General features: G+C 40.2%; 1 protein-coding gene across 1 annotated transcript; it reads right to left on the minus strand.

Annotated features, from left to right (window-relative positions):
• Positions 1–6,598: 6,598 nt before the first annotated feature.
• Positions 6,599–15,088, minus strand: slc35f6 (solute carrier family 35 member F6). The gene is made up of 6 exons (XM_084000490.1): positions 14,849–15,088; positions 11,951–12,023; positions 11,665–11,836; positions 10,663–10,878; positions 10,405–10,515; positions 6,599–8,286 (listed from the first exon to the last, which is right to left on the minus strand). The coding sequence occupies exons 1-6, from the start codon at positions 14,923–14,925 to the stop codon at positions 7,793–7,795; spliced, it is 1,143 nt and encodes a 380-aa protein (XP_083856616.1). The 5' UTR covers positions 14,926–15,088; the 3' UTR covers positions 6,599–7,792.
• Between the last annotated feature and the right edge of the window lie 508 nt (positions 15,089–15,596).

Here is a 15,596-nt window from a genome sequence, read left to right on the forward strand (position 1 = left end):
ATATTAAAGCATTGATGAGAGTGAAGTGGTCATTTACAGTTTTGAGGAACTTGGTCTCTTCATGTGAATTTCTACTTTATGCTACTTCATGTCTTTCTGTGAATAATGTGTATTTTTTTTTTTTTACCACTTACTACATTTGACAGTCATAGCTACTAGTTACTACTAGGTTAGAAAAATACATGGAAAAAGAAGTGGTGAAATCATTAAAGAGTAAACCAGTAATTCACAGAAGTTTATGTCTTGTTATTCTCTACCTGGGGCTTGTTTTACATTTCCCCTTAAAATGTCTAACTTGGTTTCATTTAAATAACAGTTTTAGGCCCAAAGAGGTAAATTCAACCTGGAGGAAAGAAAACGAGAAACACAAAAAGCAAAAACAAATAGCAGCATTTTCTTTTTTACTTGACTGGTGTCTTGACCCTTCAGATTCAACCTGTGACCTTTTGCAGGGACTAAAATGTGCAGTTTGGAACAAGAAGCTCTTTATTTATCTTTTTTTAAACTCTTTTTTGAATCAGACTTTGAATGCAACATTATTTCTACATCTTTGACTTCTCCTTTTACTTCAATAGAGAATTAAAAACAACCTTATTTTACTCAAAAACATCCTGGAATGTTTCTGTCATGTGATATATGCCATAATCATTTTCCATTGAATGACTAACAGTGCACTCCCAGATAAAAACTAATGACTAATCAACTAAAAACTCTTTAGTCAGATAAAAACCAGCATGACTAATGAGTTGCTAAATTATATGAGAGGAGTCAGAAGCAGCGGCAGCAGCAGCAGCAGCAGCAGCAGCAGCTCGGCCTCGAAGATCTCCAGTCCATACACTGTGCTAATCAGAGCTTAAACAAACAACATGAAAACAAAATGTCAAAGCATTTATGAGTCATTGTAGATGAAAACAAAGCCGTGCTGCTGTGCGCTGTTGACTACCTGAGGTTTAAAGCGTCTGACGGAGCCTATTGTTGTCGCCTGATTGCTCGCTGTGTGTTTTTCAGGAAGCCTTATCAGGCGGAGGAAAACTGAATGAGCACCTCAAACTGCAGCTCTGCTGGATCTGAGGCCGCTGGACAGAATTAAATGATTTCCATTATTACACCGAGAATTATTGCTCCCCTCTGTAAGACTCCGGCTAGAGCCAAGATTACTATTTCTGGCAATGTTTGCCTCAGGAAGGAACTTTCGCAGATTTAATGGGACCTGGGCCATTGTACACAGCCTTCTGTATGGCACTCTGCCATCATTTCCACAGAGAGCACGGAGAAAAAAAAAGAACTGAGGGATGTGTCTAAAGTCAATTCAAAACAAGACTGTCTCGTTTATGTGACCCTGAACACATCCAATATATCTCCAACACTGAACTCTCCCCGAGGTTGAGATGAACTCAGATGATACTTCATTTGCATGTAGGAGGTTAAATGTCTGACAGCGTCTGTGATCTGTCTTGTCTTGTTCTTAACTGTGAAAAAGTAATTACAAACACTTTTGTTTCATGCTCTCACCTGTGCTGGATATAAACCTGTGCAATAGCAACATGTACAAGTACTTCAATACAGTTCAAACCAAACATTAAAAGTTATCTTGCTATCAGTGCAATGAGCAAACTGTACTTTAACTTATTGTTAAGTTCAGGTTTACAGCAGCATTAGTGAATGTGGAGCTGCTGCATAATGATTCAAGGATCCATGTAGGTCTATACTAGTTAAAGTGAGTTTATCCAATCCTATGTTTACATCAAAGTAATTTGTTTTACGTAACACAACAAAGATGGAAATAAAATGCAAAAAAAAAAAAAAAAAGAGTCGATAAATCTGCATGTTTACAGGCCCCGACAGTGTAACGACCTGTAGTTAAGAGATGCAGACGTTTTCCATATCATCAGGCTGCAGTTCAACAGGACGCTGATTACTCCCACAGATTTTATGTAAAAACATTAATGAGCAAGTGAAGGCACCGAATGTACAAGCACCCCCCCCCCCCCCCAAAAAAAACCCCAGTGATTACATCTTTTTTCCTGCTCGATCTTATTTCATCTACTTATTTTCCTATGAAATTTGATATTAATTACAACGATGATCATCTAAATGACAGAAAAGCACCTGTTTTCCTGTGTGTGATGTCATAATGAACCTATAGGTCAGGTCCACGATGGAAATAAGTTATTATTCTATCCCTCATGTTTCTATTTTATGCCATCAATCTTCGTCTTATTTATTTCCTGTTTATAATTTGTTCTATTTTGTTCATTTCCTGTTAATTTCATTTGTCTGTGGTTTTTGCAAACATGTGTTTTCAGGGTGAATATGTGAATGTGAGTACACTGTTGTCGTGTGAAAGAGTAAAACTAAATCTGAACTGCATTTTAATAACCAACTCATCTGTAAGTCATTCTCATACAACATTAAATGGTTCTTCAGCTTCTTTTATTTACTTCTATTTGATCTTCAAATAAACAAACTGCTGGATAAGAAGGGGTTTTAAAGGAATAAATAAACTAGCAAGATGTTTTTGTTGCCTTAGTGTGCAGAGCTTATTCTGTGATTGTTTCACAGCTGCTGATGTTTTTATTTTTCCTGCAAACCCAACAGCAAGATAAAAAAAACAACCAAAGAGAAAACATGTCCTGGAAATGTCATAATCCTATGAAATAGAAATAAATAGACTGAATTAGAGCCTGATGCATGTGTCCATCTATGAAAAATAAAACGTCCTATAGTTTTCTAGCATTTATATTTAGTGACATTAAAATTGATTATTAAGGCAACATGAGCAGGCTAGGTGTTGATTTGTTAACTCTCAGCCGTGGTTTCTGCTTCTCTTCACACATAGTTCATCCAGAACGACACTTTTCTTTAGCTCCACCACAGAACGAGCTCGACTCACTCGACACACTCACTCAAACTCAGACCGTATGAATGAATGAGTGAGTGGGGGCGTTAGGAGGGTTAGGGGGGTGGGGGGGTAAAGCCCATCTGAGCCCCCTGCTTCCTTTTGTGGTAGTGGGCCTTTTGCTCTTTGCTCTGCACAGCCACAGTTTAAAACATTAAGTGGTCATTAGCTGGACATTGGAGTGGTAGACTAATCACACTCAGCCCAGGCTGCCCTCTGCTGTAAACAAGCTAAGGGGAAGCTTTTAAATATGATGGTGACTCAGTGCCTTTGAGCAAAACCATCCGTTTACATTAAAACAGATTAAAGTCGCCTCTTGTGCGGCGAGTTCAGGGCCCTCTACGCGGAGCTGTGTTGCAAATGTACACACGGTTAAATCACACGTACTGGAAGCTCTGGGCTAAATACTGTAGGAGACTAATGGAAACACAAAAGGTCATAATAACAAACCATTAGGGCTTAATGCTGCTGCTGCAGAGGGGTGGCAGGCTGCCACTGGCACCATAAACCACTGCAGAAAGAAAAAGCTGAAATATTTATTTTTATGAAGTGGAAATCTGATGCAAGGAGTCAGCTCCTGATTCTATTTAATATCAATTTTAACTTAATAACTGGGGAGTTTATAGTAAAAAAAAAATGAAAGAGAGAGAGAGAGAAAGAGACTTATGCTGAATACTTTTTACTTTGGAAGCTGGATAATTATTTTGCACTTGTTTTGCTGCCAATTCAGCTTTTTTTAAAAGTGTTTGCACACTTGAAACGACTTCATGTAGGAGCAAAGTGTGTCTGCAGATGCACCGAGGACAGGCGGCGTGATGCAGAGCAGAGCATCTCTTAAAGCCTGCAGCTTTAATAGTTCACATCTCGGCCAAATCGACCCGGGTGCTGTTTAACGCAGCGGTGGAAAAATAAGACGGAGAACACGATTCATCAGCGGAGGAACTCCAAACAGCAGCAGAGCCTCCACTGAAGACTATGGTTCAGTTACAAAGCCCTTTATCTCAGGTTTATAGTTGTTTATATTGATTTTATATTGAAAAAAGTATATCTATCTATCTATCTATCTATCTATCTATCTATCTATCTATCTATCTATCTATCTATCTATCTATCTATCTATCTATCTATCTATCTATCTATCTATCTATCTATCTATCTATCTATCTATCTATCTATCTATCTTTAGTTTATGTGTCTCTGGGGAGGACAAACTTTGTCCAGAAAACAGCTACTGGAAGTTTTTCCACGCTGTCCCAGGAGCGTCTTTTGCTTTGCTATTATTATTTTATTATTATTATTTTTTATGCTTATTCTGTGTTTAAAGGTCAGAGGTCGTGGATCTGGACCCAACTGCATCATAAAAACACAATTTCCCCTCAAACTGAGTCAAATTTAGGTTGTTGCATAAACTTTAAATCTAGTCAGCTTGAAACTATAAAGGGTTGCCAGTTAAAATTCAATCATAATTCAGTGTGGCCGTCCTGACATTTACGTAAAACATACTTTGTGTATTACCTACCGCACAGATAATGTAGACCCTATCAACATATTTCATAAAGCAGATGCGTCTTACATGCTCAGGATTATATAGGGCTGATGCTGCTTTTCCATTGTTTCTCTTTACGTCTTATTTATGGTTATTTAAAATAGGCTACATACATTTACAGTGGAGTCAGTGTGTTTTATGACCTCACTGTTACTGCACCGTGGACGACACAGTTTGACATCTTTGCTTTTTGTCTCCCTCCTCAGTCCACTGTCAGAGCAGCAGCACATAACCAGAGACGGACGCAGGCAGGATTTCATTGATTAGCAAAACGCTGCCATCTAGTGGTGACAGACGGTTCTACCGAGAACAAAGTTAATAATGACTATAAAGGAAGATTCTCAAAACTTAATCAACTTGTATGACTCTGAACAAAATATGTAAATATGAATAAATATAATAAAACTAAATGCATGACATCTTCTCTTCAATTTGTCTGTTCTCCATGTTAATGATCAACTTACTCTTCATTCATTCAACTGTATCATAATCTGTTTTTATTTAAACTTCCAATTTGCACTTTTTTGCACATAACATACATGTCTATTTGCTTTGTACAATTTACCTTTTGGTTGCGCTGATAATCTTTTGCCATTTTTGGACAGTTTTTGTATTGTTTTACAAACACTTTGTAATTTGTACAGTTTTCTCTGATATTTGATGCTGCTGCTTATCTAATAACACAGATCACATATAACTAAATATTTTTGCTGAAATAATATTAGATTTATACATATTTACCTAAATTGACAGCAGACACTGTTTACACTGGTCTATCTAATGAAATTATTACTAATAACGCACAACTTTGTTTCTGAGTTTATAATAGTTGCTGGTTATCAAATGACATGAATTAGTTTCATAATCAACGTGTTCATGTGGTTAATTAAGATAACTCTGAACATGTGTGTGTGTATGTGTGTTGAGACATTTTACCTTCCTTTACTTGGACGTGGCCGTGCGTACTGGTCTCGGGGGACTGCTGGGTTTAACCTCTGACCTCCACTAACGCGTGAGAGTGGTCTTCAGGGAGGATGTTGGGTCGACTCAGGAAGTGGAGGCAGGTGTCAGCTGCTGCTGCTGCTGCTGCTGGTGACATCGGACCCTTCGCTGACCTTTCACTTTTTTCCCTCCACTTCAGCATCTGATGTTTGACACATTTTGGTTACAAATTGGCCTTATTATAGCTCAGTGTGTCACTAAACATCATTATTTCACTCCTTTTTCAGCCCTATAATAACAACAGTGCGAGATCTATACAAACCTGCTGCTGTGAGGAGGAAACACAATTAAAGGGATAGTTCACCCAAAATTCAAATTTCACTCATTATCTACTCACCCTCATGTCAACTAAGGGCTGGGAGATTTTTCAGAGTCCTCCGTGCCTTCTCTGAGTTACGGGGGGTCCGCGCAGCAGTATTTGTCCATATAATGGTTTGTGAATGGGGCTCACTTTTCTCCGTCCAAAAAGACACACCAAAAAACATCCAAATACCTCCATACTGCTCGTCTGTAATGTCCCTCTTGTATTGAAGCCCCAACATGAGAAATTGTTCCGAAATAAATTAAATAAGTCTATATTTTAAGCTTGTTTGTAGCGGAAGCTCCCAGTGTCTCAGTTCACTGCTTTCAGGGCTTCAATACAAGAGGGACATTACAGACGAGCAGTATGGAGGTATTTGGATGTTTTTTGGTGTGTCTTTTTGAATTAAGAAAAGTGAGCCCCATTCACAACCATTATATGGCCAAATACTGCTGCGCGGACCCTGCCTGTAACTCAGAGAAGGCACGGATAACTCTGAAAATTCTCCCAGCCCTTAGTCGACATGAGGGTGAGTAGATAATGAGTGAAATTTGAATTTTGGGTGAACTATACCTTTAAGGAATATTTTCATTGTTTATCTATTGATTGCTTTGATTAATACATTTCTTTAAGTCTTAAAATGTATCATTCTTACAACTTCAGTCCAAGATTTAGTTAAAAAAAACAAAAAACATACCGGTATATGAAACACTCCTCCACACTCCAATGATCGACTGATAATCAGAAATATTAACTTTCTGTTGATGGACTACTGGATCCAGTACAATAGGATTTTTAAGAGAAGAAGTTGCACAACTTTACATCCAGGCCACAGTAAAAAAGCCATTGCACCATTTAAACAAGTGTAATTTAATGATAGTTCCCTTTTTTTTTTTTTTTTACTGTACGTTACACCCAGTGCCTGAGAAAACTGAAAAGGAGAAAGAGAAGCAGGATTTACAGGTCAAGTGCAGATCACATGGTGTATGAGCTCCGACTTTCTGATCCAAAGGTCAGAGAGCAGACACACAGACAGATTCCTTTTAAAACTGCTCCTCTGCTTAAGATAAAGAAAGTGGATCACCTGAACTTATTACATAACATAACAAAGTGGCTCTGCAGTTTGATTCCCCTGACCTGTCTCTGTAGTGTCTCTGCAGTGAGTTGGCAGTGGAAACACTAGTATGGCACAATCAAACTGCACAGTCAGCAACATTTAAAAAAATAAATCCCATATCTTTTTTTTTTTTTTTTTTTAAACGATCACAAGACATTAAAATCTGCAAACAGAACAATTTGTGCAGATAATAAATCAGCATCAGGAGCAAAGTGACAATAAACCAACTGTTTAAGATAATCTGCATAAAACGTCGATCTGATCTCCTCCTTTGCTTCAGTGATTTACCCATAAAAACGCAAAAAAATATGATTAAGTTCAAGTTTCATTTCTAAAAACGAAAAACAAAGGAGAGGATCGGTTGGTGCTAGCGATAAGATTACCTTGTTTTGTTTGTGAAAGACACAATCTTTAAAATTAAAGGACTCCATTAAAAACCCATATTGTAATATAAAAGCTCCCTCCATTTGACAATTTGGGAAAAATGCTTATTTCCTTTCTTGCTCAGTGTTAGCTGACAGGACTGACAGCTCTCTTATGTCTGCACCATAAGCATGAACATTAGCATAGCTTAGCATAAAGACTGCAATTAGGCGGAAACATCCAGCCTATCAAATGTTGCATCTTGTTTGTTACATCTCTACAAAAGCTGAGAAATAGCGTCTTCTGATGGAGTCAATCCTCTCATCTAACACTTGACAAGAAAGCTAATAAGTGCATTTTCCCCAAAAAATGTGAAATGTGTTTTTTTTTAAAGCCTCCACACACTCACATATTAAATAGTGTGTGAGGTCAGCTCAGGTATAAACAAAAAACAATTTAAAAACAGACTATCAGTGACAGCATTCATGAAAGGTGCAGCGTCTGTGACAGACAGTCCAGTTCTGTGAGATGCCGTCTGTGTACCGAGTGTGTTAAAACAAGTTTTTAGCTCTCGTCTCCGGCCTGCACTCTGCCGCTGTCGTTCAGCAGTCTCTCCCTCTCTCCCGGGCTGACCTCCTCCTCCTCCTCCTCCACCAGGCAGGCGCAGCACGGTATCCTGGCCACCAGGGGGCGGTGCAGTCCGTTGTAGAGGGCCGTTCCCAGCAGCAGCACCACGAAGCCGAGGACCTGCAGGCCGTGGAACGTCTCCCAGCCCAGCGCCAGGCTCACCACCCAGATGACCAGCGTGCGCAGGCTGTCCAGCACCATGCGCGTGGTGGCGCTGATCTCCTTGGTGACGCTGATGCCGGCGAAGTTGAAGAAGGCGATGCTGACCGTGTTGCCCAGCAGCGCCAGCAGGATGAGGGGCTCGTGTCCGATCTGACAGAAGGCGTCCAGCGCGTCCTCCAGCACCTGGCGGGGGTTTCCGCTGAAGTCGCCCACGGGGATGAAGTACATGGGGATGAGCAGCAGCGACAGCACGAAGAAACCAAAGAAACCTGGACACAGAAAAGTTCAATTGTGAGGGTAAGTCTAAAAATAAATCAACATCTTTGATTGGCATTGATACATTTCCTGTTTTCTTCTGCATCGCCTCCTTTCCCCCTGCTGTTAAACCAGCCTGCCATCCATTACTCCCATTAAGCCGGCCTGCTCTCCCTGCCTTTCCTTCCCACCAGAAGCTGCCTTCATCAGCTCTTGTTAACCATTTCTGTGTCTTCCCATATTCCATGTTGTAAACCGTTTCCTTGACTGTACATACAACAACCTTTGCACGTCTGCCCGTCCTGAGTTTTTCCTCAGTCGATGTGAGGGTCAAAGGGCAGAGGATGTTGTAATGATGCTATGTAAAGCCCTTTGAGACAAACTGTTTGGGTAACACTTTATAATAAGTACACAATATTAAGCATTAGTTAAAGCAGAAGTAAGCGATATTTTTGTGTTAAAGTCTTAAATAGTTATATCTTCCCACAGCAATCACTTACATAGAGTGTTTGGACCGAAACACGGGTCTCTCAGTCACTCTGCTCTGCTCTGAGCCGAGGAGAAAACTTTTCTCGTATCCTACAAGTTTTATCCAATGAGGGGAGAGAACGGCATGAAGGGCTGTGTGTGCAGCCAAGGGATGCGCGTGAATGTGGTGACGTAGGGACGAGGACCAATAGATCCATGACGAGGGCGGGGGCTGCTAACTCCGTCGGCTGACAAGACGTTATGGTGCTTCAAGGCAACCCGTAACTCGTGTTTTTCCGACCTGTGAAGTCGTACCAGTTCGATCTGGTACGAGTTCACGGGTCGGAAGTTACGAGTGGCCGTTATAGTGACTTTCACAGGTAAAACAGGTCGGAAAAACACGAGTGGGTTGCCTGGAACGCTACAAAGTTGTAAGTTGTGACTTGAAGCTGTAACTTACGGTTTCAAAAGCCTGCCTGGAACGCAGCATTAGCCAAAACGACCGGATCTCTTACTTCTGCTTTAAGCTTTAAATACTGAATTCATTATTTAAAACGCATGAATACTCATTAGTTATGTAGTTTATAAACACAGTTAAAAATGTTTTACTAATCATTGATAAGCACTGACTGTATTTATAAACTACATACTGAGTATTCATGCGTTATAAATGAATAATTCAGTATTTATTACTGCTTAACTAATGCTTAATAGTGTGTACTTATTATAAAGTGTTACCACACTTTGTAAAAACAGGCTATACAAATAAAATTGCCTTGCCTCTCTAATTATGATCTCACTTTTTAGATTTATCTGGCAACCCATCACAATAAACAGGGCTCTCGAGTTTTGAACTTAGCCTGGAGTTAGAGGTTTTTTTTCATACATTCACATTCATATATACAGTGTATATATATATATATATATATATATAGTTTTCTACCAGGTGGAACTGTTAGGGCATTTGTCCATATAGCCTGTCTGCAACCTGTGCCCGCAGTCAGAGCATTCAGAGAATTCAGTGAGCGTGTGCTGCGGAAACCTAGACTTCTGACTTTACCCGGCAACAAAGAATACTATTTTCCGATTGGCTGATAGGTGGCTAATTCAGGCCAGCTGTATGGATGGACTAACCAGAACAATCTGCCTTTGCTTCACTCATTCATACATTACTTATTAATGTGTGGCGAGTTTTATAACTTCATAGCGTGAAAAATGTCATGTGTGAGCATGTGAATTGATTAAAATGCGTGTGTCTCACACTCAATGCCTGAGACTTGAGAGCCCTGACAATAAAGGAAACTAATACAAATGATGATTGTCTCAGAGGAATTAAATGGGATTTAGATTTAAAATATAAAATGTATAGTACATGCTATGTGGCTAAATATCCAAATATATCAGAAAGTCGCAGCAGTGCTACAATATTCTCTATATTATAGGTATTTCACCTTGAAAGACTATGACTGGTATTTGTTGAAAACTGATAAACGTGGTCTATCTGTTGTTTGTTGATGTTTGACCTTTGCATTCTTCATCATTGACATCTCAGGACTTTGGCTCATTCTCTTCGTGTATTTCTCTGTCGTTTTGTGCATTACACAGACCCACACAGACCCGCTGACACCAGCGTTTATGTAACTGCAGACAAACGACTCCCGTACCTTCAGTACCAACGGCACGAAGAGGATGAACGTCGTGTTTGTAGACAAACTTTTCCTCCAGGACCATCTGCACTGACACGATGATCTGAGCCATGATGATCAGAAGGTCTCCTGCAGGAACAAAGAGAAGCGATGAGTTGCTAGTGACACATTTCACTTGTTGCACTTCTTCGTCTTAGTTTCACCTGCACCGAACACCGAGAAGACAGCTCATTATCACAGAAAACAAAGCATTCGATAAGAACGAATCCACCTTACCTGTGATGACGTCACTGAGTTTGTGCGTGTCGCCGCTGTGGCCGCTGAAGAAGTCGGCGAGGCCCACTATGATCAGGCCCAGGATGGTGATGAGGATGCCGATCCACTGGCTGGCCCGCAGGCGCCGGCCCAGAAAAGCCACAGACAGCAGACCAGTGAAGATGATGACAGCTCCACGCAACATCTGGAAGCTGGAGGCGCTGGTCATGCTCAAGGCTGGAAACAGAAAGACATTGATACATCAATAAAAATGTTTTATTAGGACGGATTTAACAAGCATTGTCATGGGTTTATTTGTATATTCATGATCAATTGAATACATTAAAGAAGAACTATGCAAGTCGCTTTTCCACTGTTTTGCTAACCCTCCTCTCGGCCATGTGCATTTATTTACAACGAAACCGGCGAGAAATCAATCAATAGAGCCATAGATAACGTTATATATCAAATACAATGTTAAGACATGTATATTTGTGTAGTTTAATCTGTCATAAACAAGAGATTACGGGTGTTTGGGTCACGGTGCCAGCCATGAGAGCTTGCAAGGTTGGTTTTCAGCCAAGAGATACAATAAGTGGCACGCAAGTGAAAGTTAGAGAGCCTCCGTTCTCCCTTGTAACAAGTTAAGCCATTTATTAAACCATCACAATTACTTCAAAGCTGTTTAATTAAGGTAAAAATGTAGCATCGTTAAGCTTCAAATCCTGCATAGTTCCTCTTTAAATACACACTTTTTCTTCTTCAAACAGCTCAATACATTACAAAAAGTGACACTAAGATAAACAACATGTTTAACTTTGACTGATTTATATATTCTCCTGAGGAAAGGCAGGAAAAACAAGCAGATAATCTTTGTTGTTTGGCTGCACTCACGCAACTTGTGAGTCATTACATTTGACCTTTGAGGGGCAAAGGAGGACACAAGCTTGCAAAAGCTCAAAAACAACACAACACCTGAGCAACTACATTCTATAGGAGCAGATGGAGGCGTTGGTCACTCACCAACATACATGATGGAGGTGGCCGTCATGTCACACATGGCAGGACCTAAGAAGAGCAGAGGGTTGAAGCTCTGGCCTGGGTTCATCCTACGCTCTGGTCTGCGTCTGTCTTGGCAAAGCAGGATGTAGAAAACGGCGATACAGCTGAACTCGCCCAGGAACATACCCACGGCCTGGACGGGCGGAGCGGGACGGAGACAAGAGAGAGGAAACGCATTAATTCACAGCTGCCTGAGAGATTAATTACTGATCTGATCTTTCGCTATTGGGAGAAAACAGTAGGTTACCTGTACAAATGGGTGATTGAATTCATGTACGGCATCGTCATGGCAGCCCTTCGCTGAAAACAGGTCAGCCCATCTGTTGGACAAGAAAATGCTTAAAGTTTAGTTATAGATAAAACAAAGTCAAACATGCTGAAGACAGTTAAAATGTGTTTTGCCACAGAGCTGGAGATGCAAAAATGTATTGATTACATTACCTATAGGAAGGAGGGAGAAAACCAATATACAACTGTTTTGACAAATGATTGATAACTGTCTTTAAAAAAAATAAAAGCTAGTTCAAGGTTCTCAAATGTGAAATTTTGTTTGTCTTTGTCATACGTGAAAGTAAACTGTTTGGACTGTGTTGGTACCTAATGTATAGGGGAAATACAACCTGCATTTTACACAGTTACACTTTTTGCTGTTAAAGGTGCTATATGAATAAATAAACTTGAAATAAACTTACAAGCGAGGAAAATAAGTATTGAACGCGTCAACAGACTTGCATGGTGAGCAGCATAGAGGCCATGGTGGTTAAATGCATTACTCAATATTGTTTTTTTATTTTTTTATAACTGAACCAGCTAATTGCAGGTCTCTCTACAGCTCTCTGTCAGGGCTCCTTGACTCTTCTTAGTTTTCTTTTGACTCTGTCAGAAATCTTGTGAGGTTGTGACCTGGTCGTGGCCAGTTTATGGTAAAATGTTGTTCTTTCAGTTCTGGATAACGGCACTATAACGGAAAAACGGTGCATTCAGACACGTCTGTAACTGATGCATCAGTATGTTCTGCAATATAAGTTTCTGATGGTCTGGAGAAGCTCTTTGCTTTTCTCCATCATGAGACGCCTCTTGTGTGACACCTTGGTGATGAGAAACATTTTCATAGGCGTCAACTGGACTAAAGCAGCTGATATTAATTTGCACTGACGGGACAGGATGACTTTCTAAATATTGACAGACTCCTCCTTTTCTTCATGTGTTCAATACTTATTCCCTGCCTGCATCATTTCACTTTATTACACATTACTTAATTTACGGACATAAATGTTTGGATTTCTTTGTATGTGTGCATTACTTAGGTTGTTGCCAACATCTGGTGAAAATTTCATGTCAATAGATCTATTAGAAATATGTTTTCTGAGACAAATGTTGACACGTTCAATTCTTATTTTCCCTGCTGTATTCAGCATGTTTAAATTATGACATTACATCTGTCCGTTCAGCAATCATCTGAGAGACACAGCATTTCTTCTTCTCTCATGATTGAGGACACAATTGTTTTATTGTCCTCTCACATAAAACACTGTACAGTCAGACAAAATGACCTGATGAAGTCGTTTGTGAAGTTAATGAGTGCTCAAGCATAAGGCTTTATACACGGCGAGTCAGAGGAAGCATGACCTGCATGTGAGCGTCCTGTCTGATTCAAAATGCATGACAAGGGGAAAAAAATCACAAAAGTTGATGACACAGCACTTCCAAAGCTCAACGCAGCAACTTGTGAGCTCATCAATACGCCAAAGGAACTGGAGTGGGCCTGCTGCTGCTGCTGAGTGAGCCAAATCCGCTATGACCGTCCTCTTCGTTTGTGGTTGAAACGTCTTTACGTGGTGCACAGGTCCATGAAAACAAAAGAGGGAACTTGAACCGCAACTATCAAACTATGTGCCGTGACTGGTCTCACATTAAGAGCTTTTATAAAAACCAGCGAGGCGGCAACTGTGACGAGACTGGTTTCAAGTGGCCGAAGTGAAACTTTACCTGAGAGTTGCTGTGCCGCAGCTTGTTTTGTCTGATCCATTTAGTCCGATTGTGGTTTCAAACTGGGATTTGTTGCAGTTTTTTGAGCTGAGAGAAGCCACACGTGGGCACAAAAGTGTGTGTCAAACCACAGAGAGCTGACTTCATAGATTATTGGAGAAGTAAAAGAAGCTGAATCCCTTGTTTCACCACCACAAATGGCAAACCTAACATGCCACCAGTGAGGCATGTAAGATATTAAATCAAAAACAAAAATCAACATTTATTTGACTTTTAGTCTTCTGCAAAGTAAAAATATAAAACATGGTCTGCTTTCTTCTATGTTGTATAATATAAAATTAAATACATCATTTTCTATCAATATAGAAAATGATGTTAGTTTGACTCCTGAGTTTATGATGACTTGTTGGGAGCTAAAAAGATTAGTTGCAAATAACCGATTTTAACAATTGAGTAATAGTAAAAGTCTCATTCCAGGATGAATAATAACGCAGCAGCTGATTGGCTGTTTGCAGTATCTCAAATGTGAGTATTTGCTGCTTTCACTGTTTGGTATCACTTTGAATTGACCATCTTTGGGGGGGGGGGGGTTCTGTGTTGTTATCTGAAGCCCTCTCACTTCTCAGGTCTGAAGAAACGTAATGGGTCTCCTGATTATCTTAAAAGACCAAATGATATTGTTAGCTGCCTGCAGCCCACTCCTGCAAGCTGCTGTGTGTTTTATCTGCAAAGAGGCTGAACTGGTCTATTATTACTTAACCTCTGTGATGACACGGATACCTGAGTCATGACCCATCGAAACAGGTTTGTTACAAAGCTAAAGCTAAGTCTGCACACACACAAAGCCTTTATACAACCCCCTACACTGAGTAACGCCGGCTACATTAGCCGCATGTCTTTTTATTTACCGGTGGCTAATGTGACATGCTAACGGCTAAATCAGCTGTATCTGAACTACACGTGAATTAACCATTATAAACGAACATAACGCGATAATAAACGCGTAATAAACAAAAACCATCTAGCATATCTTTAGCAACCAAGCAGGCGGTTAGCTACAAACCAATTCTCATATAGCTAATTAACTTTAACTACAAACACATGCCTCTCCACCAGTTGAAAAGAAATAAACATACCGGTAATCAAATTTACTCACTTTGCAGATAATGTGTTGATGGAGCCCGTTGTGAGCATAAGTCCCGCCAGGAACAGCTGGTATTTTGTCCAAGCCATGTTGGACACACGAAGGGGACAAACTAATAAAATAAAATAAAAACCGAGGGGCAGCAGACCAGACCACCGAGCTGCTTTTTGTGTGTGTTTGTTTGAAGAGAGAGAGGGCACGGTGGTTGTTATTCTCTCTGAGGGATCTCCTCCTCTGCCTGTAAACGCCACATGACAAAGTCAGAGTCAGCTGACTGCTGCGCGCTGCCTTCACGTCCTGTAGGAAATGAGGAAACGCGCCGAGCCAATAATATAAAAGGAGTGGGCTACCGAGTGGAAGTGAGTAAATAAAATACTTAGACACAAAATAATCAGATTAGAAAGAGCAAACGATTGATTTCTTTATGGGCAAATTATAAACAAAACAAAAAATTAAAACTTAATGTTTATTGACAGATTTTGTTCAAGTTTTGTGTTGTACATGGTTCATGGTTTCATGCTTCATTTGCTCAGTTGTTGTGCCTTTGTACCTATTAAGTTAGCTATACTCAGTTATAGCAAATCATGTACATCGTATCATTGGAAACTCAGTGAAAGACAACACTTGAACTTTCCTTGTGAGTACAGCCAATGCAAATTTCTATGACAACCCCCCCCCCCCCCCCCCCCCCCCCTCTTTTTTTTTTTTTAGCACTTCCGGTTCCGTCATTCGTCTGGGGTGTTTGAATGGGTCTTTGTTA

This window comes from Trachurus trachurus, assembly GCF_905171665.1.
Source record: "Trachurus trachurus genome assembly, chromosome: 24".
NCBI lineage: Eukaryota > Metazoa > Chordata > Actinopteri > Carangiformes > Carangidae > Trachurus > Trachurus trachurus.

Bases quoted from the DNA above. Each gene is read 5' to 3' on its own strand.
- slc35f6 (XM_084000490.1), bottom strand. From the start codon at position 14,925: ATGGCTTGGACAAAATACCAGCTGTTCCTGGCGGGACTTATGCTCACA. The intron at 12,024-14,848 runs GTGAGTAAATTT...CTTGTCCAACAG, and splicing joins ATCAACACATTATCTGCAAA to ATGGGCTGACCTGTTTTCAG. The intron at 10,516-10,662 runs GTAAGGTGGATT...TTGTTCCTGCAG, and splicing joins ACTCAGTGACGTCATCACAG to GAGACCTTCTGATCATCATG.